General features: G+C 35.4%; 2 protein-coding genes across 2 annotated transcripts; one reads left to right on the forward strand and one right to left on the reverse strand.

Annotated features, from left to right (window-relative positions):
- Positions 1 to 510: 510 nt before the first annotated feature.
- On the reverse strand, positions 511 to 1,919 carry LOC111502993 (uncharacterized protein C3orf38 homolog). The gene is made up of 3 exons (XM_023157185.2): positions 1,640 to 1,919; positions 1,193 to 1,585; positions 511 to 916 (listed from the first exon to the last, which is right to left on the reverse strand). The coding sequence occupies exons 1-3, from the start codon at positions 1,749 to 1,751 to the stop codon at positions 552 to 554; spliced, it is 870 nt and encodes a 289-aa protein (XP_023012953.1). The 5' UTR covers positions 1,752 to 1,919; the 3' UTR covers positions 511 to 551.
- Positions 1,920 to 2,428: 509 nt separating this feature from the next.
- Positions 2,429 to 27,150, forward strand: Ankle2 (ankyrin repeat and LEM domain-containing protein 2). The gene is made up of 8 exons (XM_023157183.2): positions 2,429 to 3,095; positions 4,086 to 4,397; positions 4,462 to 4,617; positions 10,552 to 11,088; positions 15,720 to 16,335; positions 20,797 to 20,983; positions 21,063 to 21,200; positions 21,593 to 27,150. The coding sequence occupies exons 1-8, from the start codon at positions 2,664 to 2,666 to the stop codon at positions 21,759 to 21,761; spliced, it is 2,547 nt and encodes an 848-aa protein (XP_023012951.2). The 5' UTR covers positions 2,429 to 2,663; the 3' UTR covers positions 21,762 to 27,150.

Here is a 27,150-nt window from a genome sequence, read left to right on the forward strand (position 1 = left end):
CCTTCCCATTATTCCCCTACCAACCTTATATATTTTACTCCCTTATTTGGGTTTCAACTACGCAGCGCCATCTATGAATGAACCTCATCCTCCGATATTTCTCATCTGAAAGCTGTCTCTAGACGCTGACATCTGGCCAATTTGATACATAGTTTAATCATTGTCTAAGGATTTAAGACAATGGTTTAACCATAGTATCTTTATACTATAGTTTAACCAGTCAATAATATTACTGGAGTTCAATCCCAACATCAAACCGTTATTTTTAACACCTCGACACGTGTTTCAATCACCAAGTCAATAATTGCTTGTGACTAAAGGATCAAAAATTAAAGTTTTCTGTATATCTTCCATTTTGAAATTCTGAGTTCAATCAGTTCGGAAAATTCCTCAATTACAATTTTCTTCAAATCCAAAAATATCTACTCTCATAAAAAAGTATATTTCAGTCTATGTCTATATATTTCTGAAAGGGACATTTTCATAGTTGATGATAATTAAAACACTGGCCACCTTAAGAAACTATAATCAACCACAACAAAACAGTTTTGTCAATTACTGGAAGGCAATGAGAGCAAATTAGAAGTCAGTTCACTATCACACAAACTTGGTTGGCTCATAACCCCACTTTTGCTGCGTAAGTTCAGTTCACAGTTCTTAATTTTCCAGTTATTTTCACAATACGGGTCCCTCGCCAAACTAAATACCTGTTCGAAAACCCCCACACAAGTACCTTGAGTGTGTAGAGTGCCGCAGGCCAAAATCAATACCAGTCCGTGAGGATCCATTTTCCCTTGAACCCCATCTGGGGAAATATTTGGGTTGAAGAACAAGTTGTTCTGCACCTTAATTCGAAACAACGCATTTGCTATCTCCTCGGGACTGTCTTCAATTACACTTGTATCACAATTGAGGCCTGAAAAAAGTGAATAGTCATATTTCTAGCTTGCACTAGATTTGGAAACAATTTCAATTCTTCCCAAAAAAGTTTATTTTGTTTAAACAGAGATTGTTTTACTTGAAATGGGTAGATATTGTGCTCATGAAAAGAAAGAACAATTTTACGAGTTTTTAGTACCCTAAGTATGTTCCTGAAATAGTTGATTTTTTTACAGTTTCGATAGAGAGGCTGTATCTCCAAAAGCATACCACTGTGCCAAGTTTTTCATGTGCCCTCAGAACATATTTTTACCTGAAAAAATGTTCAACTTCAGTTTTGCTTCAGGAAAGAAATGCTCTGATCCAATTCCCTGGAGATTCAGCAGGTCATAGAACCACTTTATGAATTGTTCTGCTAGAGCAGAAACAGTGTGAGGGTCTTGGCTCTGGCCATTTGCACTCAGAACACCTTTATCTTCTTGACTACACACCGTTTGGGTATTGTTATGTTCAGTTACAGCTCGACTAGTTCGTGAAATATTCCAAAAATCAGCTATTTTATCGATCAGTTCATTTTTCGTGATGGGCAGTCTCACTTCGACATTTTTCTCATCTAAATACGTGAAGAGTATATCTCTAGTGACTATTTTTCTCCTCAAAATACTGATAAGGTCTGGGGAGTACTTCAATATGCCTTTTATGGCATCTGGAACGAAACATGATAATAGTCGATTGCGTTAATTGTTCAATTTATACTTACCATCAACAGAGTTGATTTTCAACAGTCCCTGGGTTACTGTACGAGATAGTGACAGTAAATCGTCTTCCTCCAATTTAGAAAGTAATTCTTTTATTCCATTTTCAGCCGTCATCTTCACTGGGATCCATTCAATATTAAGATCAGGAAGGTTTATAGATACTGGAACTGGAGAGACACATATTCCAGTAAAAATAATAATTTTAGTTTAGCTGGTACTCGCTTCTTAAACAATATAAATCAACACAATACAAATAATGACATTTTTCTTAGATGACATTGTAAATGTCACTGTCACATTAATGACATAGAACAAAAACATCAATAAATCATGGAACAAACAGTTGAAGATTTTTAATGATACAGCTAGTACAGACTCAGTGTATATATTATAAGCCATCTATCTCAGCACAGTTTTTATACTTGAATGTAAAATAAGTATTCATTCACATCCAATCCATAACTTTCAATAATTTTAAAATACAAATCTTGAAATTATGAAACAACAAAAATTGATTGGCGCTCTAAATTTATTTTCGTCATCGGAAAACATGCCAACATTTCAGTACGTCCACCAATTGGAAAACTGTTAACTTTGGGTATCATATTCGACAGAGAAAAAAATATTAGATTAGCGATGGATCTTCCCCGACAATAACAAATTTGAATTTACACTTTCGGAGTATATCCTGAGCGAGCTGTGGATATTCAGCTTTACTCACATTAATTTCGCGCTTTGAGTTAATTTCTGGTAGCCACAATTACATACCAACTGTTTTTTTAAAGCACGATAACCTGGAAGGAAGGACGTTGTTTGACGTGTTGATTGTAAACAGAAGCAAAAAATTAGGACGTGTAGCACTGGAGAAACTACTAACTGACTTCAAAATACAGTTGACCTTATTAAACTCCGTGACAAATGTAGTATTTTTTGTGCATGTTTTTGTAGTTGTATAATTGTTTAGTGAACGTGTTTTAAGCGAAAATAACTGTAATGTAATCCTTTTAAACAAAAATTACTCCTCTGATGGACCCAAAAAAATCATCCGACATGAAGGACACCCCGAGCCTGATATATTATGGAGTTTTCACTCCCAACGACAACAAAGACCACAACGGTGTCCCTAACGTTTTTGACGACAAAGTGGAAGCTTTGAAAGTAGCTAAGAAGAACAAAAAATCTAGGTTTAAGGCTTTTCAGTTTTATCACGAGGCGCTAGAATTCGCCCTGAACGGTTCAGAGTTTCCTAATAACAACACAACAGTCAACGGGGTTCCGAAAACTGAAACGAGCCAAGCTGTTGGCGAAAAGGCGAGTCCCTTCAAAGGACCTAAGCCCCAAGAGTTGGTCGAGTTGAGGAAGGCTATTGAAAACGGGAATGTTAAATTTGTGAGAGACATAATATGGCAGAACCCTCGTTACCTCGTCAGCAGCGGAGACACTCCCTCTATATTACAGGTCTGTATTATTTGTATAACCTTCAGTGAAATTGTTAGGACACTAGCTACTTGAATGAAGGCATTCCACAAGGATCAATTCTAGGTCCTTTTTTTCTATTTGATTTTTGCCAATGATGTAGTTCAATTCATTAACGAATATCCCAAAATTCATGTGACTGCTTATACAGTCACATATCTCAGACAACTCAATGAGTGCCTCAAGGTTCTATTTTAGGGACAAGTCTGTTCATCATCTTCACAAACGACCTCAAAAGTATCAGGGTTTAAGCAACAAGTGTATGTGCATATGAAATTACTTTTCTAGTGAAAGGTAAAGATTAAAGCAATCTAAGACAATAGACAGAATATTTGGTTTACTCCAAATATACTTTTGTAGTAAACCAAAGCCTAATCCAGTCAAACAAGAACAATACAGAGAAAAGTCACTAAAATTTTTTGGAATATAAACGAACCCAAAACTAAATTTGAGTAAGAAGCTCCATTCAGCAGAATATTGTATAGAGTGAAAACAATTTTGACAAACCAAGCATCCAAAATAGTTTACTTTGCAAACTTTCATAGTATAGCAACGTATAGAATCGTTTTGTGGGGTACTGTTTCTGTACCCCACTGCAGACTACTACCGCAGTAGTAGACAAAACTTCAGGCAAAACAATCTGCAGAACATGGCCAAAAACCCAGAAAATAGCTTTGACAAAGTTTACACTTTTTGATATTTAGTATAAGTATTTATTTTATTTCCTAACTTTACATATATGTAATTATGTACTCAATATCTTTTATTTTTCAGTTCAGATGCATGTGTTTTTTCAATACTATGAAAATAAAAACGTTGAATGTTTTGTTTTCAATGAATAAATTGATTGATTGAATGATATGGTTTATTTTACCATTTATTTGTGACTAAGCTTTGTCATTAAGATGTGAATCTTGCAACAATAAAGCATATTTTGACTTTGAATTTTGAAAAAGTAATGTCCTTTGTTAGGAGGGGCCTCGTTATAACGCCTTGCACGTGGCAGCTAAATCAAAGAACGCGGAGATAGCAGAGCTGATTCTCAGCACCATATCTAACACAGAATTCATCAAGCTCCTCTACGGAGACGATAATCAGCAAAATGCTGAGGATAGGACAGCTATTCTTCTTGATTTGTACCTGAATACCCCTAACAAGGGTCTGAATGAGACACCTTTGCACTTTGCTTCTAAACATGGCAGCACAGAAGTGGTGGAAATCCTGGTTTCTTTTCCTCAATGTGATAAGACGCTGAGAAATAAGTTCAACAAACTGGCTGAGCAGGTGAGCAATACTGATTTTTTTTACGATTACAAAATATCCAGATGGTTCACTGTATTTGTTTTAGATTATTTGCGAAAGGGCGGAAGGTGATAACATAGCAGCAGCTAAGAGAAAAATTGAGATGTTATTGAAGGACAGCTATTACGTTCCAGTTTTGAGGGCTGAGGATAATAGCATGGCGCCACTAATAGGAGAGCCGTTTTCTCCATCAAAACCACCGGTAAGTGACAGTTTGTTCTAATGCTCTCTTGTCAACCCACAGTTGAAAATTTCATTTTGATCTCACTTCTGTTATTGGCGAATTCATTATAACAATTTCCCGAACATACAAAAAAGTCACCTATAAAAGTTAACTTGCGATAAGTGGTTATGGCACTTGTTTGCTATTTTTTGGTAAGTGATCATTTTGTGTAGGATTATTATTACCTAATTGAATAGAACTGGCTTATACTTGATGAAAATCCATAACAATTAATAGGTTATTGTAATATTTACACTATGAAGAGTTTTACAAAAACCACGACACAAAAACCACACCACATTTATTCATACACTGGAAAAAGCTACTGTGCTAGCAACACGTGTTGTGATTGTATTTTTCAATAAATATCTGAACTGAAGGAAAACTTGGCTGGTATAAAGTTGACTCTTTCAATTACCTCTACAATGCTGATCTCAACATTGCCAAAATTGATACATTTATCAAACACATAATTGGGCATATGTACATATTATGTGACAAGTGAACACAGGAAAAACGATTTGCAAAAAGATTGACAACTCCGTCTAGGTAGTTTTCATATTGGTTCTGTAAGAGTATTTTGCCTGGAAGATCATAATTTTTCCGCTTATCATTTACAAATCTCCAGAATGTTTTTGGATTCGACTTTATATTGTTTTCGACATTATTGATATAATGTTTATATGAAAGTTTTTTACACCTTCCAGTAACGCAATTACTATATGTGATATAAATGATATAATGACTTCCAGGAAATATCTTACTTTTTGTTGATATGTTATTGATAAATTCTATTGAAAACCGTGATAAGTTGACATGAAACACAAACATGATAAAAAATAAAAATACAACACTGAGATATTGACAAAAATATGTTTAAAGATGACTTGTGGGAAATGGTATTTCACACCAGTAAAACATTTTTAAATATGATTATATACATTGTTATATTATGTAAAGAATGGAAAAACATATCAAGGTAGGACAAAATTACATAAAAATGATTCATGAAATGATTCTTTTGAAACGAGTTTGGAAAGATCATTAGCGTAAAGTGTTGATTTGGAATATAGGAGAAATGTGGGAATGTCTATTATTTCATCAAAAATACTTTTCAGGGTTAGGACGTCTCTGTTACCTGACATTTTACTACCGTTGGGGTGAGGTTATGATTTCAAATTATTTTTCTGTGGTAAAAATTGATCTTTTCTAAGTTTTTACTCGCCTTTATTGCGACATTTCTTACCGGTGAGCACTTTTTTTTTGAGTTCGGCGAACAGCCAGTAGTCGCTGCGAGCCAAATCTGGAAAATGCGATGGATGTGGGAGCATATCATGTAGTTTTGCCATTGTTTCGAATGACTTATGACACAGTGTATTGTCTTGATGAAACAAGTTTTATTTCTTTGCCATACAAGATCTTTTTTTTGCAATTTGGGCCTTCAAACACGCTCCAATAACACTGTGTAATATTCACTGTTGATGGTGTTTCCCTTCTCAAGATAATTGATGAATATTACATCACGCACATCCCAAAATACCAAGGCCATAACCTTTCCAACCGATTGCTGTACTTTCGGGCGCTTTAGGCGCTTCACCAGTTGCTCTCCACTCAGATGAGGATCGTTTTGATTCCAGAGTGAAGTGATGGATCCATGTTTCATCCATTGTCACATATAGATGCAAAAATTCCGGTTTGTTATGTTCAAACAAGGCCAAACACTGCCCAAAATCATCAAAACGTTATTATATAATAATAATAATAAATGTCATTTATTGGTGATCACCAACGGGCCATCGACGGAAGTCCTTCAGCCAGTGTACAATTTTTAAATATTTGCAGTAATTTTTACATATGCTTACATAATAGATTTGAAGTACATTATATTTCTGACAAGAATAAAATATTTTATATGTTTTCCCTAATAGTATTTTCCGGGTATTTGAATTTGGATGTTTGTCCTTCCCTACATAATGCCTGTAGGGTTTCCAAATGCTTCAAAAGGGACCGGAAGCACTTTTCAAAAAATTGTGTATAATTCTCAGGGCAAGCTTAGCACTGGGACACATACCAAAAATTTGAAGACTGATCAGGGCCACCTTTATTCCGAAACCGGGGAAAATCGGGCAGGACTCGGCCAAGGCTTTGAGATCAATCAGTCTCATGTCATTTGCGTTGAAAACGCTAGAAAAATTACTTGACAGGCATATCAGGGACGTATCACTGGCTATCAGACCATTACATCGAGACCAATATGCATACAGGTCAGGTATGTCAACAGAAACGGCTCTATGTCGGGTAACAGAAAAAGTAGAATATACTTACAAAAACAAGGAAGTACTTTTAGCTGCTTTCTTGGACATTGAGGGCGCATTTGATAATACGTCGTTAGAATCAATCATCACAAAAACAAGGAAGTACTTTTAGCTGCTTTCTTGGACATTGAGGGCGCATTTGATAATACGTCGTTAGAATCAATCATCCAAGCATCGAGGAGAAGAGGAATCAATATTACCGGAATTTTTTCCCCAACACCAAATCGTTATTTTTACACCTCGACACGTGTTTCGATCACCAAGTGATCATCTTTAAGAGGAAGGTAAAACTAATAATTACTCGAAACTAAAGCTACTTATACTAATCAGGTACATCATACAGGTAGGTAATCAGTAATACCACCCATACAAGTGTACCACCCTAAATTAATTTTACAATTGGCCTTTCTATTATTTACAATATGTCCTTATGTATGTTTAAATGTTACAGGTATATATAGAACAATTTTCAGTTATATAAAATTAGTTTCACAATATTGCCTATCTAAATATATTTACAATGTGTCTTTTTGTAGTAATCAGTAAACCCAACAATATTATTTCAACAAGCTATATAGTATGCTATTTGGTATTGGTCCGTTATCGTTATTCATAATATTATTACGTTTACTTATTTTCACACTGTCATAGGCATCTAGTTTCCTGTTGTTATTAACTTGTCTAACTAATCTTAAAGAACTGAAGTCTATGGAATGGTTTTGTTGTAAGAAGAGGAATCGACAAGGCAAGCTGTAGGTGGATAGACTGCATATTTAGGGGAAGATTGGTATATACAACCATTATGGGGGAAACAGTCGTGGCACGGGTAGTAAGGGGCTGTCCTCAGGGGGGTTCTATCTCCTCTGTTATGGAACCTTGTAATGGACGAGCTACTATGTCTCTTGGACCATAATGGGTATAAAGCACTGGGCTATGTAGACGACTTAGTCATCTTAGTCCAGGGTAAATACAATAATGTAGTGAAGGGATGCATGCAACAGGCCCTGAACATTATAACAAGATGGACCGAAGAAGGGCTTAACATAAGCCCTTCCAAATCGACCATAGTAGAATTCACCAAGAGGATTAAAACGGAGGGTCTCGGACCTCTAAAACTTCGAGGTGAAGAAATACAAGTGTCGGGGGAGGTTAAATATCTGGGAGTAATCCTAGATTCCAAACTGACCTGGAACGAACACGTGGACAGGATAAAGAGGAAAGCGGAGGTAGCACTGTTGCTCGCCAGACGTACCTATGGAAAAACATGGGGGCTTAAACCAGACATGGTATATTGGCTATACACGATGGTGGTTAAACCCATGGTAACATACGCATCTCTGGTCTGGTGGCCAAAGATCAAGCAGGCGACCGCCATCAACAAACTAGGCAAGGTGCAAAGACTTGCATGTTTGGGAATGACGGGAGCAATGAGAACTACCCCAACAGCTGCATGGGAGACACTCTGGAATCTACCTCCTTTACACTTTGTGATAATGGGGGAGGCCAGGATTGGTCAATTCAGACCGGAAAACTCACCGAACTACAAAAGATCGGACCGAACAGAAATTTCGGAACAAGTGGAGGAGCACATATTGAATATGTGCACGGATCACATGACACCGAAGTACACTTTTAACACACACGGCCAAAATCATAAGCCGTGAAGAGTGGAAGACCATTAGTCATCCCGAAAACATGTTTGGAAAAAACACCTGGTATACAGATGGATCGAAGACCAAACATGGAACGGGAGCTGGAATATACCGAGCGGATAGAAATCTAAACTACAGCTATCCGCTAGGACTATACACATCCGTCTTTCAGGCGGAAGTGTATGCTATCTTGCAGTATGCAAGGCTTATTAAATTGAGACCTCAAAGAAATGAGCGGATCAATGTATTTACAGACAGCAAGAGCGCACTAGGGGCTCTGACAAACCCGAAGGTGACATCAAAACTGGTCTGGGAATGCCACGAAGAACTGAATGAACTTGCAAACAGGAACAAATTAACTTTGTACTGGGTACCAGGACATTCGGAAATCACAGGTAATGATAAAGCTGATGAATGCCCTAGACGCGGATCATCAACTTCATATATAGGTTCTGGGGGTACCAAAATCATTGGTACGAAACCAGATTAGGACATGGACCAATAAGAAGCACACAGAGTACTGATCAAAAGTACTTGGCAACAAACACAGTAGAACCTTCATTAGGGAACCGTCCGAGAAAGGAACCGAAGAACTACTTCAATATAGTAGGGAACGGCTCAGAATAATAACAGGGTTACTAACCGGTCATTGTCCGCTTAGAGGACACCTGAATAAAATGGGGCTGTACAACGGAGACCTCAGCTGCAGATTATGCAACGAAGGGATAGAAACAGCTCTACACATCTTATGCGAATGTGAGGCACTGAATCACAGAAGGCAGGCAATATATGAACGTACAAAATTACGCCCAGAAGAATATGACGAACATCCGACACTAGTACAGGGAACGAGACTGATGGAATGGGTGTCATGAAAAGATGGGAGAATAAACACAATAAGCCCAAGAGACTGCAGTGTTTTCTGGAGACTTGGACTAAATGGACAAGTCAGACAGCTCCCAAGGTACAAAAAAAAGTCTCCAAGTTAGTTTCATTTTTGGCAAAGCGGTTTCCTAGGTCTGATAGTTACCATTTTTATTGTTGGTAGCGTCTCTGAAGGGTCTTGATGAAAAATTATAAATTGTGATTTTTCCGGGTTTGGTCTCAATCTCCATTTATTGAACCAGAGCGTTGTCCTGTCGACGAGATTTTGCAGTTCCTCTATTGCTAGTGCTAGCGTGCGGTTGTGTGAAACTAAGGCAGTGTCATCTGCATACTGTAAGATGTAAAGGTTTTCATTAAATTCGTTCTTGTCTTCCAAGTTGTGATTGTATATATCATGGCAGTATATATTATAGAGAATTGGAGATAATTGAGAGCCTTGTGGAACTCCTTGTTGGGGAGCAAATTTTTTGGAGAATGAATTTCTGACTCTGACGGTGTGGGTTCTGTTCTCAAAATATTGTTTTATTATACAGAGAAGATGGATTGGGGTGTTCAATTCGGGAAGTTTATATAACATTCCTTAATACCAAACGCTATCAAAAGCTTTATTGATATCCAAAAATAGCGCCGCAGAGTGTAGGTTGGTCATGCGTGCTGTTGTACGTTAGATGTTACAATTACTATAGGGTGGGTTGTATTTCTTTTTTCCCTAAAACCAAATTGATACATTGGTTTTTTTTGATATCTTTACAATGTCAGCTAACTCACGCAACTTCACTTTTCGATCATTCAAAACAATTTTGTGGATTATTTTTAAATTTTCTTCTTTTACTGCCACATTTGGACGTCCACTGCGTTCTACATCATCTGTCTCTACGACTACGTTTAAAGTCAGCAAACCAACGTTTTATTGTTGTCTCTGACTAGCGCCATCTATGTGTTAGACCCGAGACTTCTCAGCCCATGTAGCACTCCCGTTATTTTGAGAGCCCCGGTAGAGAGAGAGACTTGAAAACAGGACTCTTCTCATCATCATTTTTGAACATAAACTGTCTTTCCAGGTGCTGAATTCGAACCCTCTAACCCCTCGCCTGGAAATCCACGCGTATGCTGGCCCGATGGATCAGAAGAACGCCCGGGAGTTCCGCAGGGTATGGAAGACTCCCCCTCGCTCGCTACACTTCAATTCGCCCAACAAAACACCAAAGGACCTGCTGAACGTGTCTTCGCTGCGTTTCAAAGACCCACGAAAGGGGCTCGAGAGAATTGGAAAGCGCCTCGCCAATGAATTCGACGTCAACTGGAAAGAGTACTGGCCTTTCCTTGGTAGTTTCCTGGACATTTCCTCCGAAGAGGGGTTGGATGCCTTGGAGAAGTACTTGCAGGAGAGATTCGCCGACCCGGAAAATTCTAGGACGGAAGATTCTAATGAGGGGGCTAAGGAGTTGAACGGTGATGAAGTGCTGAGTCCTGTGTCGAATTTGTGCTTGGCATTTTCGAGTTGTCGGTTGAGCGACAGTGCGGAGCCTCAGCCTTCCGTCAAATTGGACCGTATCAGCGACAGCGATTCTATTAATTATTTGGACAAGGCGTGCCAGGTAGGTGTGACACTCTTTATGCGGGTGATTGATTACTTCACGGGGTTATTTCCTCAAACTAACATGACCTCATTGATTTCAAATTAGAAATTACTATTGCACATGTCAAAGCTATCTTAAAAAAGGAAAATAAACAAGAAATAATCAACTAAAGGCCCATTGCAATATTGTCAAATGTTAGTAAAATCTTTGAAAAAATAATGTACAACAGACTGATCACGTATCTAGAGAATAATAATCTAAGTGATATGCAGAATGGATTTAGTAGAAAGAAATCTACTAATCGAGCTAACTATCAAGTTCTATGTAAGGTAATTGAATCTATCAATAGTAAAAACGCTACAACAGCTGTCAATCTGGACTTGTCCAAGGCTTTTGACAGTGTTGACTATAAATTACTGATCACAAAACTGTCGTTCTACGGTATCAGAGGGCGCCACTTGAACTAATTACGTCCTATTTGAAAAATAGACAGCAATGTGTTACTGAAAGGGATACTGATGGAAATCTAATGAAATCAGAAATGCTATATATTGTAAGAGGTGTAACCCAGGGGTCAGTGTTGGGCCCACTACTATACATTCTTTACACAAACAATGTGCCTGAAGTTGTTAATGAATACATGGTTCAGTATGCCGATGACTGTTCTGTGGTTTTCAGTTCAACCGATCACAACTACCTACAGGCAAATATCTTTTTCGAACTAAAGATTCTGGAGTACTTTACATCACACAATCTCAAACTGAACAAAAACAAGACACAAATCATATCTTTTACCCAAAACGGCACAAATAATACTTTTAGTGATGGTGTAACTATTTTAGAACCAGTGACCCAACTTTACTTTCTTGAAAATATAATTGACTCAAAGCTAGACTGGAAGAGCCACATAAATAAAGTGGCAACACAAATGTTAAGGTACTGCTATGCCCTGAAAATAATTTCACAAAATATATCCACTGAGGCTACGATGTTAGCATATAATGGTTATATTCAGAGTCATATCAGATATGGCATTATGTTCTGGGGAATGTCTGCACATACACAAAAAATATTCATATTGCAAAAATGGTGTCTCAGAAAAATATTCAACCTTTCTCAGAGAGAAAGCTGTAAAAAATATTCGTAGAGAAAAAATATTAACACTAATAAGTCTCTATATTTATGAATCTGTGGTATTTGTCAAAGAAAATATATCTCTTTTTGCGAATCGTAATAGGAACCATACCCACAACACACAAAACAAAAATTAACTTTTGAATATAAAGACACATTTGACCTATCTTCAAAAGAATATACCTTTTTCAATCATTAATATTTATAACAAGATACCTGAATCTCTCAGAACTTTGTCTTCTATGATAATGAAGAATAAATTGAAAACTTTGCTTCTCTCCAAAGCTTATTATTCGCTGTAAGAATTCTTCAATGATAATTTAAACTGATGTTGTTCGCGTTGAATATTTCATGTCGTATCATTCTGCATTGTGATGTAGTTTAGTCTCTTTTGAACCCTACATATAGATTTATATGTTAGTGTTCTGTATCTAATATATTCACTGTGATAACCTTGTTATATACATATAACATATGTATATAACAAGGTTATATACTTGTAACTATATAACCTTGTTGCTACTTCTGTAATGTTTACTGTAATTGACATGTTCTACACCTGAAAAGGTTTTTTATTACAAAGAACTAATAAAGGATATCTATCTATCAATCATTTTAATTTTTTTATTGGTTTCCAAGATAACATTGTAACAATCACCATGTATTGAATTGAAAGGGCCATATAGAAAGGTTTGAGCTTTCTACTTTTTCATCTTTATACAGAACAATGTGGGTATCTTTCAAAGAAAAGAAGAAAGCAGTTACTTTCGAAATGAACTCTTCACAAAGATGTGTAGATCATGCAAGGAAACAAACACAAACTGGAATACACAGCCCTCTCCTAATAACAACTTTCATGTAAATATTGAATAACAAAAATGAATCTCATCTCAGAATATACCCCTTTCAATTTAAACAGGATTCCTTTGGCTGGGATTGAATCAAATAAGCAAATAGATGTTGTTATGTACTGTCATTGTTGACATGAGTAGATTTAACTCGTCCGTGACATAAAGTCATAATTTTATGAATGAATTGAGTGCTTGTAATGTTATTCAAATTGGTGCTGAAGAGGCAATAATGTCTTATTCCGAAACATCCGATGTCCACCATTGAGGATGACAGTGTTCCATCTAAGTGAAATTGTATCTCTTCCATTCGCTATATTGTGTAGCAATCCCATGAATGATATCTGATTCGACTCTATATTTATTGTTTGCGGGAAAAACTGAATTGGAAAAAGTATTTTTTGTTTATTTCAATTTTCTCCTTTCTTTGGAAGACTTCCACATTTCTTTGTATAAAGATGGAGAAGAAGAAAGTCAAAACCTTTCTTTCCCACCATGTATTATTTTGATTAAAGTCTATCCAAATCCAAGATAGAGTAAAACAAAACCGAAGCGTGATGTTCACGTGATCGTCCAGTATCAGATGGAAAGGGCAGCGTTCATTGGTGAATTCACCTTCTTGGTACGAGTTCGGTACCAGCACAGGGTTGTAATCAGTCGTTTGTGTGGCGTGCGTTATAGTATATTGTTTAAAATTGTTTTCCAAGATGTCCAGTGTACAGACACTGCTGATGACACTGTGAGCTATCCTCTGAGTCCAGCCAGGAAACGATCCAAAAAAAAAATTTGGGTGTTGAGATGAAAGAAGTGATTTTAAATGTGTTCAAGAAAGAGATGGAAGAAATTGAGACATCGACAGTCGACGAAGTCGTATGGAAAGTTTCCGATAAAATTGGAGTGTGTTGCGCTTCGATTTACAATGTTTTACGGGAATATAAACAAAATCATACATTTTCCAAACCGAATACAAATCAGAATCGTCAAACCATTATAAAATCAATAAATGATGCTGATAAACATGCAATCAGGAGGAAAGTGCATGAGTACTTTTTCAGAAATGAAATACCCACGATAGACAAAGTACTCACAGAAATAAATGAAGATGTTTTATTGCCAAGTTTTAAGCGGTCAACATTAAATAAAGTATTGAAACATTCGAATTTTGTATGGAAAAAACGAGAGCGCAATAGTTTTGGATAGAGAGGAAATTGTGTTATGGAGGAGAGAGTATTTGACTAAAATTAAATATTATAGGGAACAACAGAGAACAATTTATTATATGGATGAAACCTGGGTTAATGCTGGTCATACTACCCCTAAAGTATGGGTCGATGAAACTGTGACCTCATCTAGGAGGGCCTTTCTAGATGGACTATTCACCGGATTAACAAATCCATCAGGTAAACTTATATTTATATTAACACCTGCCTCAATCTCAATATATAAAAAGTAATCCTCGTATTTGTTTTATTTACTTACATACCTTACTTAGGTAAGGTACTTTACTTAGGTAAAGGTATTATTTGTCAAATCGGCAATGAGAATGGGTTTGTTGCTGAAGGGCTGTGGTGTTTCGAGTCGAAGAAAACTGGAGATTATCACTAAGAAATGAACGGTGAATCTTTCGAACAGTGGTTTTCCAAAGTTCTACCCCATCTGGAGGATAATGCTGTAATTTTAATGGACAATGCACCTTATCATTCGCGACGGTTAGAGAAGATTCCGACAACGTCTTCAAAGAAGGTTGAAATCCAAAATTGGCTGCGATCAAAGAATATTAGCTTTGAAGACTCAATGCTAGGAGTACAGCCACTAAAAATTGTCAAGGAGCGCAAGCTTGAATACCAAGTCGATGAGATAGCAGCAGGCCAAAACAAAATTGTCATTCGCCTGCCTCCATACCACTGCGAGCTCAATCCCATGGAGTTAATATGGGCGGATGTGAAGAATTTTGTAGCTCAGCATAACACCACGTTCAAATTTACAGATCTCAAAGTACTTTTTGATGAGGCTTTGAAAAGAGTCACAGCGGAGAAATGGGAGAAGTGTGTTCGGCATGTGATATCGGAAGTCAAGACAAAGATGTGGTAGCTTGATAACATAATAGAGGCACAAATCGAGCCACTGATAATTCAGATTGGTGAGGATGACACTACTGATGAAGAGACAAATTCATCCAGTTGAATAATTTTGATTAATATTCCTTTTGATTTTACATAAAATAAAAATTATCAATAAAGAAATAATTACGTCTCTTTTCATATAATGCTTGAGTGCGCTGTGAAAAATCCAATGAAAATCTTTTTATATTACACATATCTGCATTTTTCCCGTTAAACTGCAAAACTCGTGAATTTCACTCGTTATTATAAAAAAGTTTTCCTAGGTATGATATAGCATTTGCGATCAACAAGATGTTGGTTCTGAATACGACCCTGGCCAATTCTTGGGTTTTTCAATATAACGTGCGTAGGGCACGTTACATTGAACTCTATTACATCCACTCTATCTTGGATTTGAATTTGCTGTAGGTTGGGCAAAAGTCTGTATGACAACTAATTTGACAGATGTAGCTTCAACAAGATGGCCGTTATCAATTGTCAAAGTTCGGAAGTTCCTGTTGGAAGACCCCATATACAAGTCTCACTTTCTTATCATTGTTATCAGGTATTCGCCAACCGCATCTCGAACGACATCCTCAACGTATTCTGCGACGAAGGCACTGTCCTACAAAACCTCGAGACGCAAGTGAAGCAGTTAGAACTACTGACGACGAGCTACATGGAGGACGCGCGATTCGCGCTCGTCAACTTCCAGAAAATCCACTCGCGTATCGGTCTCCTCATCGGCCGGAAGATGTGCGCTTGGGCGAAAGATGAGATCTGTGCATCTCTGCGCGCCCGACTGGAAAATCTCTTCGACGCGGCCGCGAAGAGCGTCGATTGTTTCTCTTCGGATGATGAAGGTCATCGCGACATGCGCGAACCGACCTCGGAGCTGCGCAAACCGACGATGCGCAAGAAGCAGCTGATTTGCCTTCTCCACTACGTGCTGAACGGGCTGTCGAGGAGTTTCGAGGGGGATGGCGGGTCGCGAGACGAGTGCCTAAGGGATTGGGAGGAGGCGGAGGCGTGCGGGTGCGTGTACCACGCGAGGAAGTCGAACAAGAGGAATAGCTTGTCGAGGAGCGTGAGTTTCAAGAACAGCGGGAGGATTCCGCTCAAGAACGAGGAGGAAAATGTACCGAGGAGGCTGAGTTTCGATGATGGAGATCCCCCTGCTGGTGAGTCTATTCGTTCACTTTCGATAAGGCATTATAGAATCGGCTGCATATGGATAAGTGACTGAAAATGTACCAAATTGGGATAATGACAAAATTTAACCACTTATTTCAAGGTCATTCTTTCAATATAATTTTTGGCAAACCCATATAAATTTATTGAATAACAGATTAAGCTCTATTTGTGGTGTGATACGATACTTAAGGGATCAAGTCTCTGTTTGTAGCCTGAGAACATATTACTATGCACATGTGCAGTCATTGATTTCATATCGTATTATATTTTGGGGTTATTCAGTATATTCACAAAAAATATTTGTTAGTCAAAAAAGAATCCTGAGATGTATCCTAAATCTCGATCAAAGAAGCTCTTGTAAAGAGTTCTTCTGTAAACTTGATATTTTGACAGTGCCCTCGTTGTACTTCTTGGCTCTTGTCTGTTTCGTAAAAAACTATCCATACCTGTTTCCCAGAAATAGTGGTCAATATTCGAATAATATGCATATTAACACCAGACAATATAACGAACTAGCTATTCCCAGCCATAACTCAACATATTATGAGAAAAGAGCTTACTATCAGGCAATAAAAGCATATAGTTCTCTACCGAAGGAACTTAAAAATATCACAGTCTTCAAGAAGTTTAGAAGTTCAGTCATTTCTTACTTGAGACATAAATGCTACTATTCGTTTAACTGCTGGCTAATTTGAAATTTGTTACGAAAATCATTAACAAAAATAGCTATGTTAATATTGTTTATCATAAATATTTTTGAAAAACTCTTTAATTTATATAATTTTCAACTGTAATTTGTCGATGATGATACATTAAAATCTGTTAATTTTAAAATTGGTAATTCCAGGGTAAATGAGAATTAACTTCTCGAAAGTTTGACTTTTGCTGTGTCCACTTGTAGATCATATTGCAATAAAATTATTATTATTATTATTATATAGATAGATTTTTACTAGGTGCAACTTGTAAATATTGCCCAAAAAATTTTCAAGATAATTGTCTCAAATGTCTTTCAATTATTACTTTTTTTGAGGTAATATCAATTTTATTATCACAATTAGAGCAATTTGCTATAGTAATTGGACAAACCTTATTGCCAATAATTTTGTGAATTTTATTCAAGAAACACTTTGGTGTGAGATTTTCACTAAACAGTTTTACAAAAACGCAACACGTGTTTCTGTACAGTATAGCTTCTTCAGACGTATCTATGCCTGAAGAGGCTAATGTATAGCAGAACACGTGTTCCGTTTTTGTAAAACTGTTTGTCTCACAATGGAGCGTTTCTTGCATACATTATGGATTTTCAACAAGTATCGGTCGATTCCATTATATATATTTTTTATTTTGCCGAAGACTGATATATGGTGTTCGAAGACGTGAAAAAACTTCAAATGAACTAATTACTGTTGAATGGTTGAATATGGAAAGGGAGAAGATGAAGAAAAGATAATTGAAACTTTCTATGTTTTTTACTACTTTTATTTGTAACTAGCGTTAGTGCAGTTTTGTTCTATAAGGACTGTGTTAATCACAGAGTACTGCTCAAAAAATTATATTGCTATGGATTCAGAGGAATGACACTCGACTGAAATCAGATTGTCAAATTGCCGAATTGTTCCTCTGATATCTCAAAAATAAACTGGTGAGTTCCCCAAGGACCCGTTCTTGGTCCAATTCTTTTCCTTATTTACATTAATGACCTTAGTAAGATTGATATACATGGAACCTTTACCATGTTTGCAGACGATACCATGATACTATGGCATGGAAGTGATATAGAAATTCTGAAAGAGCGTATCTTTCTAGACCCACAGAAAGTTAAAACCTGGTGTGACTCAAACTATCTTTGCTTCAATGGAAATAGAAACCAAAATCCTGACCTTCAAGTTCAATTATGAAAATCTGACCTTGAATGAACAAATCATAAATAATAATACCAGCATAAAATTCTTAGGTATATACATTGATGATAAATTATTATTTGATGACCATGTAAGGACCATGAACAAAAACCTAGCCTAATGAGCTCAGTATTTGTCTTACAAAAAAGAGCTCTCAGATATTTATCAAAAGCTAAGTCCAGGGATCACTGTAAACCACTTTTTATAAAACATGGAATTCTGACCCTATACAGTATTTTTATCCTTGAGACAGTGTGCTTGATGCATAAGAAAATATCTAATATGATAATTGTAAGACCATATAATACTCGTCAAAAAGACGACTTACCCCTACCCCTACCAAAAACGACATTAACCAAACACTCTCTCATATTTGAGAGTAAAAAACTCTTCAATCATCTGCCGAGCCAATGTCATGCCCGAGAATCTTTCGGAAAACCGTCAAAAGCATATTTTTAACTAAAGGATACTACAGCCTGCAGGAGTATTATAGTGACAGTATCTTGGGCTAACTGTAGTTTTTTGATTTTATCTATAAGATTAAATTATTTGTATTCTATATTTATGTGTAATTTCATCGAAAGATGAAAAAAAGGAAAGAATAAATTATATATTTTTACCTATATATTTTTATTTTTTGTTCTTTTTACAACTAGACCAAAGATATATGTATTATCTATTGTTTATATCTGCAAATTTTAACCATTTTATATAAATCACTGACAAATTAATGGGCATATTGTACATGTAAACCATGCTTTGTCAACAAGAGTCTTTCCTCTTAGACAATAAAGTACATTGATTGATTGATAAGTTTAAAAATGTCCGTATAGGACGAAACTGTAGTAACGTTAGTTACAAATAAAAGTGGTAAAAAATATAGAAAGTTTCAATTCTCTTTTCTTCATTATGATTTCCTACCACTTAGTAACGGCACAGAAGAAGACTTTTTCATGTTTGTTCCACAAAATTATAATTACCAAAAAAAAAAAAACACATTTCGCTCTGATATTCATAATGTTAAATTGAGAGGTACATTAACGCCACCAAAGTTTAAAACTGAATTTTTAAACGTTGTTTTTCACGTCAAATATGCACCACATACAACTCTGGAACCCCTGGAACTTAAACTTCTATCGTTCACAAAATTCAAATTAAACTACAAGAAATATCTTTTTGGCCAATCTGAACTTTTTTCCCTTTTTCGTTGTTTTTTTTTTCTATATAAACTTGAAATCATTCATGGAAGGATATGTAATGATGCTAATGCTAATGTAATGATGCTATTTCGATAACGTTGCTAAAGTTAGGGCAGCATTTTTGGGGTTGAGAGGAAGAACGTTTCCTTGGAGGTCTTGTCTCCAAATGAAATGAATTCCGCACTTTTCTCCTGTCTATTAGCTCATGGTCACAAGTATAAAGTGTACAATTTATGTGAGAAGAAAAGGCGACTATTATTATTATTATTTCTGCTTGTGTGTTCTTCACTCAAAACTTTCAAATTGTGGTCAAGTTTCCAGTAATGGTACTAAGTTCACCTTCCAGAATTTGAGTTGCTCTTCCAGTTTTTCAGAAAATGATTCATCAATGTAGCCTTTGGCTACGGTTCAAGATTTGCATCCTCCGTGGCATTTCAATGTTAGTTTGTCTGCCTCAGATTTTACAAGCTTTCAGAAGATCTGCAAAAATAATGTCTTGTGTATTGCATTGGGTTTTCAATATTCAAATATTTTGCATTATTATAATAATAATAATTGTAATTTATTGAACAAAATTACAAATTTGTTCAACTGGCTATCGACCGAAGTCCTTCCGCCCGTGTAACAAAGTTGCTTTGAAATAACATAGCTTATTTTACAATATGAAATAGTTTAATTGATAAAGTTGTGATAATTTTTCTAACAGTGTTTCTGTTGGGTATCAATGTCGTACTCTTGCGTGGGGGTTTTTTGTCGCAGCATAGTTTCTAATGATTTCTACATTGTCGTCTTTTCTAGCAAACTTCTGAGTAAGTGACGGTAGTCTTTCCTCAATAGGGATAATACCAGTGAGTTGGTACAGCAGAGGGTTGAGAGGGTTGTGTTTGGGGTTATTGGGATGCCTTAATCTTGTTATTTTCCTTATAGCCGTTGTTTCATATACTTTAATTGTTTTCAAGGCCCTTCGTTTGATATTGAGAAATAGTGGGTGCGAGTATTCAATAAGTTGACGACAGATTAGTTTATATATTCGGCTTGCTGTTGATATGTTTGCACCTGCTTCTGTTTTTGTCAAACTTGTGAAATGTGCGGCTCGTTAACGTGGCTAATGAACGATTTTGCATGTAAGATATGTTGGAAAACGTTGAGGTTATATCTTATAAAAAATCAATTATGATTGGTAGACTGAGGACAAAGGAATACATAGTTGCGCTACATTTCAACAAAATTGTAATTTAAAATGTTTCCTGCTATTACAAATGATCGAGGTTTGTTTTTCTTGCCGTATGATATTTTTACAGTTATTATATGAATTTTCTATTCCATTATAAACCTTTTATTTCAGTTCCGAACGGATATAAATTGAGCAATGGCCACGACGACGTAGAAATAAGTACTGATGAAGATCCAGACTTGGATGAAGACAAGTTTTATACGCCTCCCTCTAGTCCTAGCTTATTGGAATGCGAATCGGATTCTGACGATGAATTCAATGACACAGAACTACCAAAGCACGACATATTTTTAGAAGGGTGAGTTGAGATTGCCCCCGGATCGTGCTCGTTCATTGATTCTTTGTCACTGTTTGATTTTTACTGATATATTTTTCAGGGATTGCCCTACGAAACTAGACTGTGAAGTATTCAACGCCCTCTGTTATGCGGAAGTGCAATTAGATAGTAAGAAATATCCAAATATTTACAAATGGCATCACACCGTGAGCTTGTACTCCACTGAGGAGAGAGAGAGGTGAGACGAGAGGTGTTTCAGGAAGGGTTTTTTTTCATGGGTATTTCAAAAAATAACATTTTTGAGAAACTTATGTTTGTGTGGATGTCCAAAATATCCTCATATTTCTCTTTGGCCTCAACAAATAAACTTATTGCTTCCTCAACAATTGAAAGTATTTCCAATTTTTTTCGTAAATTTTCTGCTGAAAGAAATCAAGAAGACTTCAGTTCAACAGAAATTGATTGACCTATAAGTCCCTCATCGTTTACATAACAACCCTTACCTAATTAAAAAAATAAGTTGTTTTTTTGAATTGAAAGCTACTCAATGTTTCGCCTACTTAGTTGGCATCATCAGATGGTCATAGCTTTAGAACCAAAATAAATATTGAATTGTATTGAATTTTTCAGCTGGAATAGCCACAAACCCAAATCAAAGGTCTTCCTGAACGTCTCCTTGAATTCTTCCTTCGACCTGGACCAGCCGCGAAGGACCAGCACTCCGTCCAAGTCTTGGCTCAGGATAACAGGCGCCAACTCACCGAAGGCTGTCGTTAAATCACGTAGCATGCATTTATGAAAATACTTCTCGTTTTGCGGTGTGCTGCTCTTGTTCTGTACGTTTAATGTTTGTTTGGTATGAATGTGATCGCAAATGCAAGTGACTGTTGATTCTGCCTGGATATTGAAAGTACTTCTCAATGATTTTGTTTTGGAAACTTTATGAGACTTATTAATTTTTTGATTTGGCATTCGTCAAAACCGATTGAAAACAGTTCTACAAAAATCTTGGACTGACCAAACATTTCTCTAAAGTGTCTTTGAGTTTACCCACGACTATTTGATTTTATAAAAGGAGTTTTGATTTTATAAAAGGAGTTTTGAGGTCTCATTTCAGTGTATGACACATTTTTCGAGTTTTCCAAGTTTTTTATGAATATGATTGCAAATGCTAGTGACTCTGTTAAATCTGCCTGGATATTGAAAGTACTCCTCAATGATTTTGATTTGGAAACTTGATGATACTTCTTAATTTTTTTATTTGGCATTCGTCCAAATTGATTGAAAATAGTTCTACAAAAATCTTGGACTGACCAAACATTTCTCTAAAGTGTCTTTGAGTTAACCCACGACTATTTGATTTTATAAAAGGAGTTTTGATTTTTATAAAAGGAGTTTTGAGGTTTCATTTCAATGTATGACACATTTTTCGAGTTTTCCAAGTTTTTTATGAATATGATTGCAAATGCTAGTGACTGTTAAATCTGCCTGGATATTGAAAGTACTCCTCAATGATTTTGATTTGGAAACTTGATGATACTTCTTAATTTTTTTATTTAGCATTTGTCTAAACTGATTGAAAATAGTTCTACAAAAATCTTGGACTGACCAAACATTTCTCTAAAGTGTCTTTGAGTTTACCCACGACTATTTGATTTTATAAAAGAAGTTTTGATTTTATAAAAGGAGTTTTGAGGTCTCATTTCAGTGTATGAGAAATGTTTCGAGTTTTCCAAGTTTTTTGGTTTTTGTTTATGAATATGATTGCAAATGCTAGTAACTCTGTTGAATCTGCTTGGATATTGAAAGTACTTCTCAATGATTTTGTTTTGGAAACTTTATGAGACTTATTAATTTTTTGATTTGGCATTCGTCAAAACCGATTGAAAACAGTTCTACAAAAATCTTGGACTGACCAAATATTTCTCTAAAGTGTCTTTGAGTTTACCCACGACTATTTGATTTTATAAAAGGAGTTTTGATTTTATAAAAGGAGTTTTGAGGTCTCATTTCAGTGTATGACACATTTTTCGAGTTTTCCAAGTTTTTTATGAATATGATTGCAAATGCTAGTGACTCTGTTAAATCTGCCTGGATATTGAAAGTACTCCTCAATGATTTTGATTTGGAAACTTGATGATACTTCTTAATTTTTTTATTTGGCATTCGTCCAAATTGATTGAAAATAGTTCTACAAAAATCTTGGACTGACCAAACATTTCTCTAAAGTGTCTTTGAGTTAACCCACGACTATTTGATTTTATAAAAGGAGTTTTGATTTTTATAAAAGGAGTTTTGAGGTTTCATTTCAATGTATGACACATTTTTCGAGTTTTCCAAGTTTTTTATGAATATGATTGCAAATGCTAGTGACTGTTAAATCTGCCTGGATATTGAAAGTACTCCTCAATGATTTTGATTTGGAAACTTGATGATACTTCTTAATTTTTTTATTTAGCATTTGTCTAAACTGATTGAAAATAGTTCTACAAAAATCTTGGACTGACCAAACATTTCTCTAAAGTGTCTTTGAGTTTACCCACGACTATTTGATTTTATAAAAGGAGTTTTGATTTTATAAAAGGAGTTTTGAGGTCTCATTTCAGTGTATGACACATTTTTCGAGTTTTCCAAGTTTTTTATGAATATGATTGCAAATGCTAGTGACTCTGTTAAATCTGCCTGGATATTGAAAGTACTCCTCAATGATTTTGATTTGGAAACTTGATGATACTTCTTAATTTTTTTATTTAGCATTTGTCTAAACTGATTGAAAATAGTTCTACAAAAATCTTGGACTGACCAAACATTTCTCTAAAGTGTCTTTGAGTTTACCCACGACTATTTGATTTTATAAAAGGAGTTTTGATTTTATAAAAGGAGTTTTGAGGTCTCATTTCAGTGTATGACACATTTTTCGAGTTTTCCAAGTTTTTTATGAATATGATTGCAAATGCTAGTGACTCTGTTAAATCTGCGCGGATATTGAAACTACTCCTCAATGATTTTGATTTGGAAACTTGATGATACTTCTAAATTTTTTTATTTGGCATTCGTCCAAACTGATTGAAAATAGTTCTACAAAAATCTTGGACTGACCAAACATTTCTCTAAAGTGTCTTTGAGTTTACCCACGACTATTTGATTTTATAAAAGGAGTTTTGATTTTATAAACGGAGTTTTGAGGTCTTATTTCAGTGTATGACACATTTTTCGAGTTTTCCAAGTTTTTTATGAATATGATTGCAAATGCTAGTGACTCTGTTAAATCTGCCCGGATATTGAAAGTACTCCTCAATGATTTTGATTTGGAAACTTGATGATACTTCTTAATTTTTTTATTTAGCATTTGTCTAAACTGATTGAAAATAGTTCTACAAAAATCTTGGACTGACCAAACATTTCTCTAAAGTGTCTTTGAGTTTACCCACGACTATTTGATTTTATAAAAGAAGTTTTGATTTTATAAAAGGAGTTTTGAGGTCTCATTTCAGTGTATGAGAAATGTTTCGAGTTTTCCAAGTTTTTTGGTTTTTGTTTATGAATATGATTGCAAATGCTAGTAACTCTGTTGAATCTGCTTGGATATTGAAAGTACTTCTCAATGATTTTGTTTTGGAAACTTTATGAGACTTATTAATTTTTTGATTTGGCATTCGTCAAAACCGATTGAAAACAGTTCTACAAAAATCTTGGACTGACCAAATATTTCTCTAAAGTGTCTTTGAGTTTACCCACGACTATTTGATTTTATAAAAGGAGTTTTGATTTTATAAAAGGAGTTTTGAGGTCTCATTTCAGTGTATGACACATTTTTCGAGTTTTCCAAGTTTTTTATGAATATGATTGCAAATGCTAGTGACTCTGTTAAATCTGCCTGGATATTGAAAGTACTCCTCAATGATTTTGATTTGGAAACTTGGAGTCATGAGATACATCAATTTTTTGATTCGTCATTTGTCCAAACCGATTTAAAATAGCTCTACAAAAATCTTGGACCGATCAAACATTTCTCTAAAGTGTCTTTGGGTTAACCCAAGACTATTTGATTTTATAAAAGGAGTTTTGAGGTCTCATTTCAGTGTATGAGAAATGTTTGGAGTTTTCCATTTCTTGAAAAATGATGACAAAATTTTAAACCATCAGTTAAGACTGAAAATAACTCTCGATCTTCCCAACTGGAATTACCTGAAATTTAAATTAAATAGTTGGAGTGAAGAAAAAAGTTTTCTGGTCGGTGTTCGCAGGGTTCAATCATGTGGCCATTGTTGTTCTCCCACTCTCATAAAAAAGTAGTGATTGAAATATCAAATGCCTTTATGTTTGTTCAGATTATCCAAAATATTACTTTGAGATTGAAACAATAATTGTTTGTATCAGTATAAAACTCTTTGTAACAAATTTACCCCCACCAATATACAAGCAGAGCAAAGAGAGATATATACTTATTCACTATTTTAATTGGAATACGAAAATGCCGATGTCAGCAAATTGACCAGAGCAGCTTTCTCTATCTCCTTCTTCGTCACCACATCTGTGCACCTGTTCCTCTGCGCACTTTTCCTCAGCTCAATTGGCCTGCTTCCCACGTAACGTCCATCCATTTCCTTCATGGCTTTCGTGGAATCAGTTGAGTGAATCAGGCCAATATTGTGTTGTATTTTCCAAAAGAAGGGTTGAATGGTTCAAATCTGTGATTTCTCATCCATGATTTTTGAATTAAGCGAAAATAAAGATGTACCTAATTTTTGTGGGGTTATGTTGGTCAATCTGTTTCCATTGATTGTCACTTGGATTCCACAAAAAATTATGGGAGCTACAGTTATTTCAATAATTCACTTCGGTATAGTTATTACGTATGTACTAGATTATTCTGTGCTTCAGAAACCTTTTCTTACTTCATCTGTAACATTTCATGTTTCTGTTGTGTCTGGTGGTGACTTCTGTTGCCCAAATGTAAAACAAACTTTCAGAATTTTCAAAATGAAGAACTGCAAAAAATTTGTTCTATATTTAGATGAGACACATCATCATCAGACAACAGATACTCGAAACGTCACAGGTAAACTGGAAAACATTTTTTGAAGCAAAGAATGATCTTATACGAATTTGATGACTATACCAAAGTATAACAACACTTGAATTTTCGTAAAATCATATAGGTTGTTCACGTTAAGAAAAGAATGACGTCACAAGATGACAAGTTACGGCGTTGCCAACATGTGCACTATTTCGAACTTTCAAATATTTTTGTACTGTTGATATGTTTTATTGCTATTATCCTTGGATACTTTTAGTATTTGTTGCGACTGTTTCGACAATGCTTTAGGCATATTGAATATACGCAGGTCTTATTACAAGAAATGATTAGTTCTGAAAAGAAAAGAAAGACTGACAGTTGTCGAGTTTTTTTCGATTCGGCAACGTCTGAAATTTTACTGTCAGTTGAGCAACTTACAAAATGAAATGTTACTAGTTTCATTGCTGTTGAACGCATTTCAGTAGGAATTTTAACGTTGTTATGTTGGATATACAAAATTACCAAAAATGGCCTCATTCTCTTCTTAACGTGAGCCTATAGCTTACATTGTATACATGACGGCTAATTAATGGAATCAATTTGTCCAACCTAACGTTTCTTTCAGCTCTTATTAACATTATAATAAATTTTTATTTCTTCAAACAGAAAAAAAATTTGAATGAATGCACTATTAGAACAAGAAAAACTATTTTTAAAACATTACTAAACACATTTGGAGTTTCAAGCCACTTTTTTTTTTGCTCAAATAAATGAAATGATGACTTAAAACCCTTAAATTATATTTTTTACAGCGTTTCAATGCAACATTCCATCTTATTGAATATTTTGCCTGTTGTAATATTGAATCTGTTTGATATTGTTGTCAGAATTTTTATCTCGAAATCAAATTACAGGGTTGGTAGATTTCAGAATTAAATTCATAGTGATAGATAGATAGATATTCATTTATTTCTACAGAGTATTTGTAAATCTTGTATAAAAGTTAAAAGACATACTTTGTCAGAGAAATACGTCAGTGAACAAAATTACAAAAGAGTAATAAGATACAAAATTTGAATAGAGAGAGAGAGAGAGAGAGAAAGTACTTTATTGTTCATGCATAACATCATGGTTACAAAGTTAAAGAAATTAAAAAAAAAAAATACAA

This window comes from Leptinotarsa decemlineata, unplaced genomic scaffold, assembly GCF_025532065.1.
Source record: "Leptinotarsa decemlineata unplaced genomic scaffold, Ldec_3_MD MMD2_tig00026328_RagTag_RagTag, whole genome shotgun sequence".
NCBI lineage: Eukaryota > Metazoa > Arthropoda > Insecta > Coleoptera > Chrysomelidae > Leptinotarsa > Leptinotarsa decemlineata.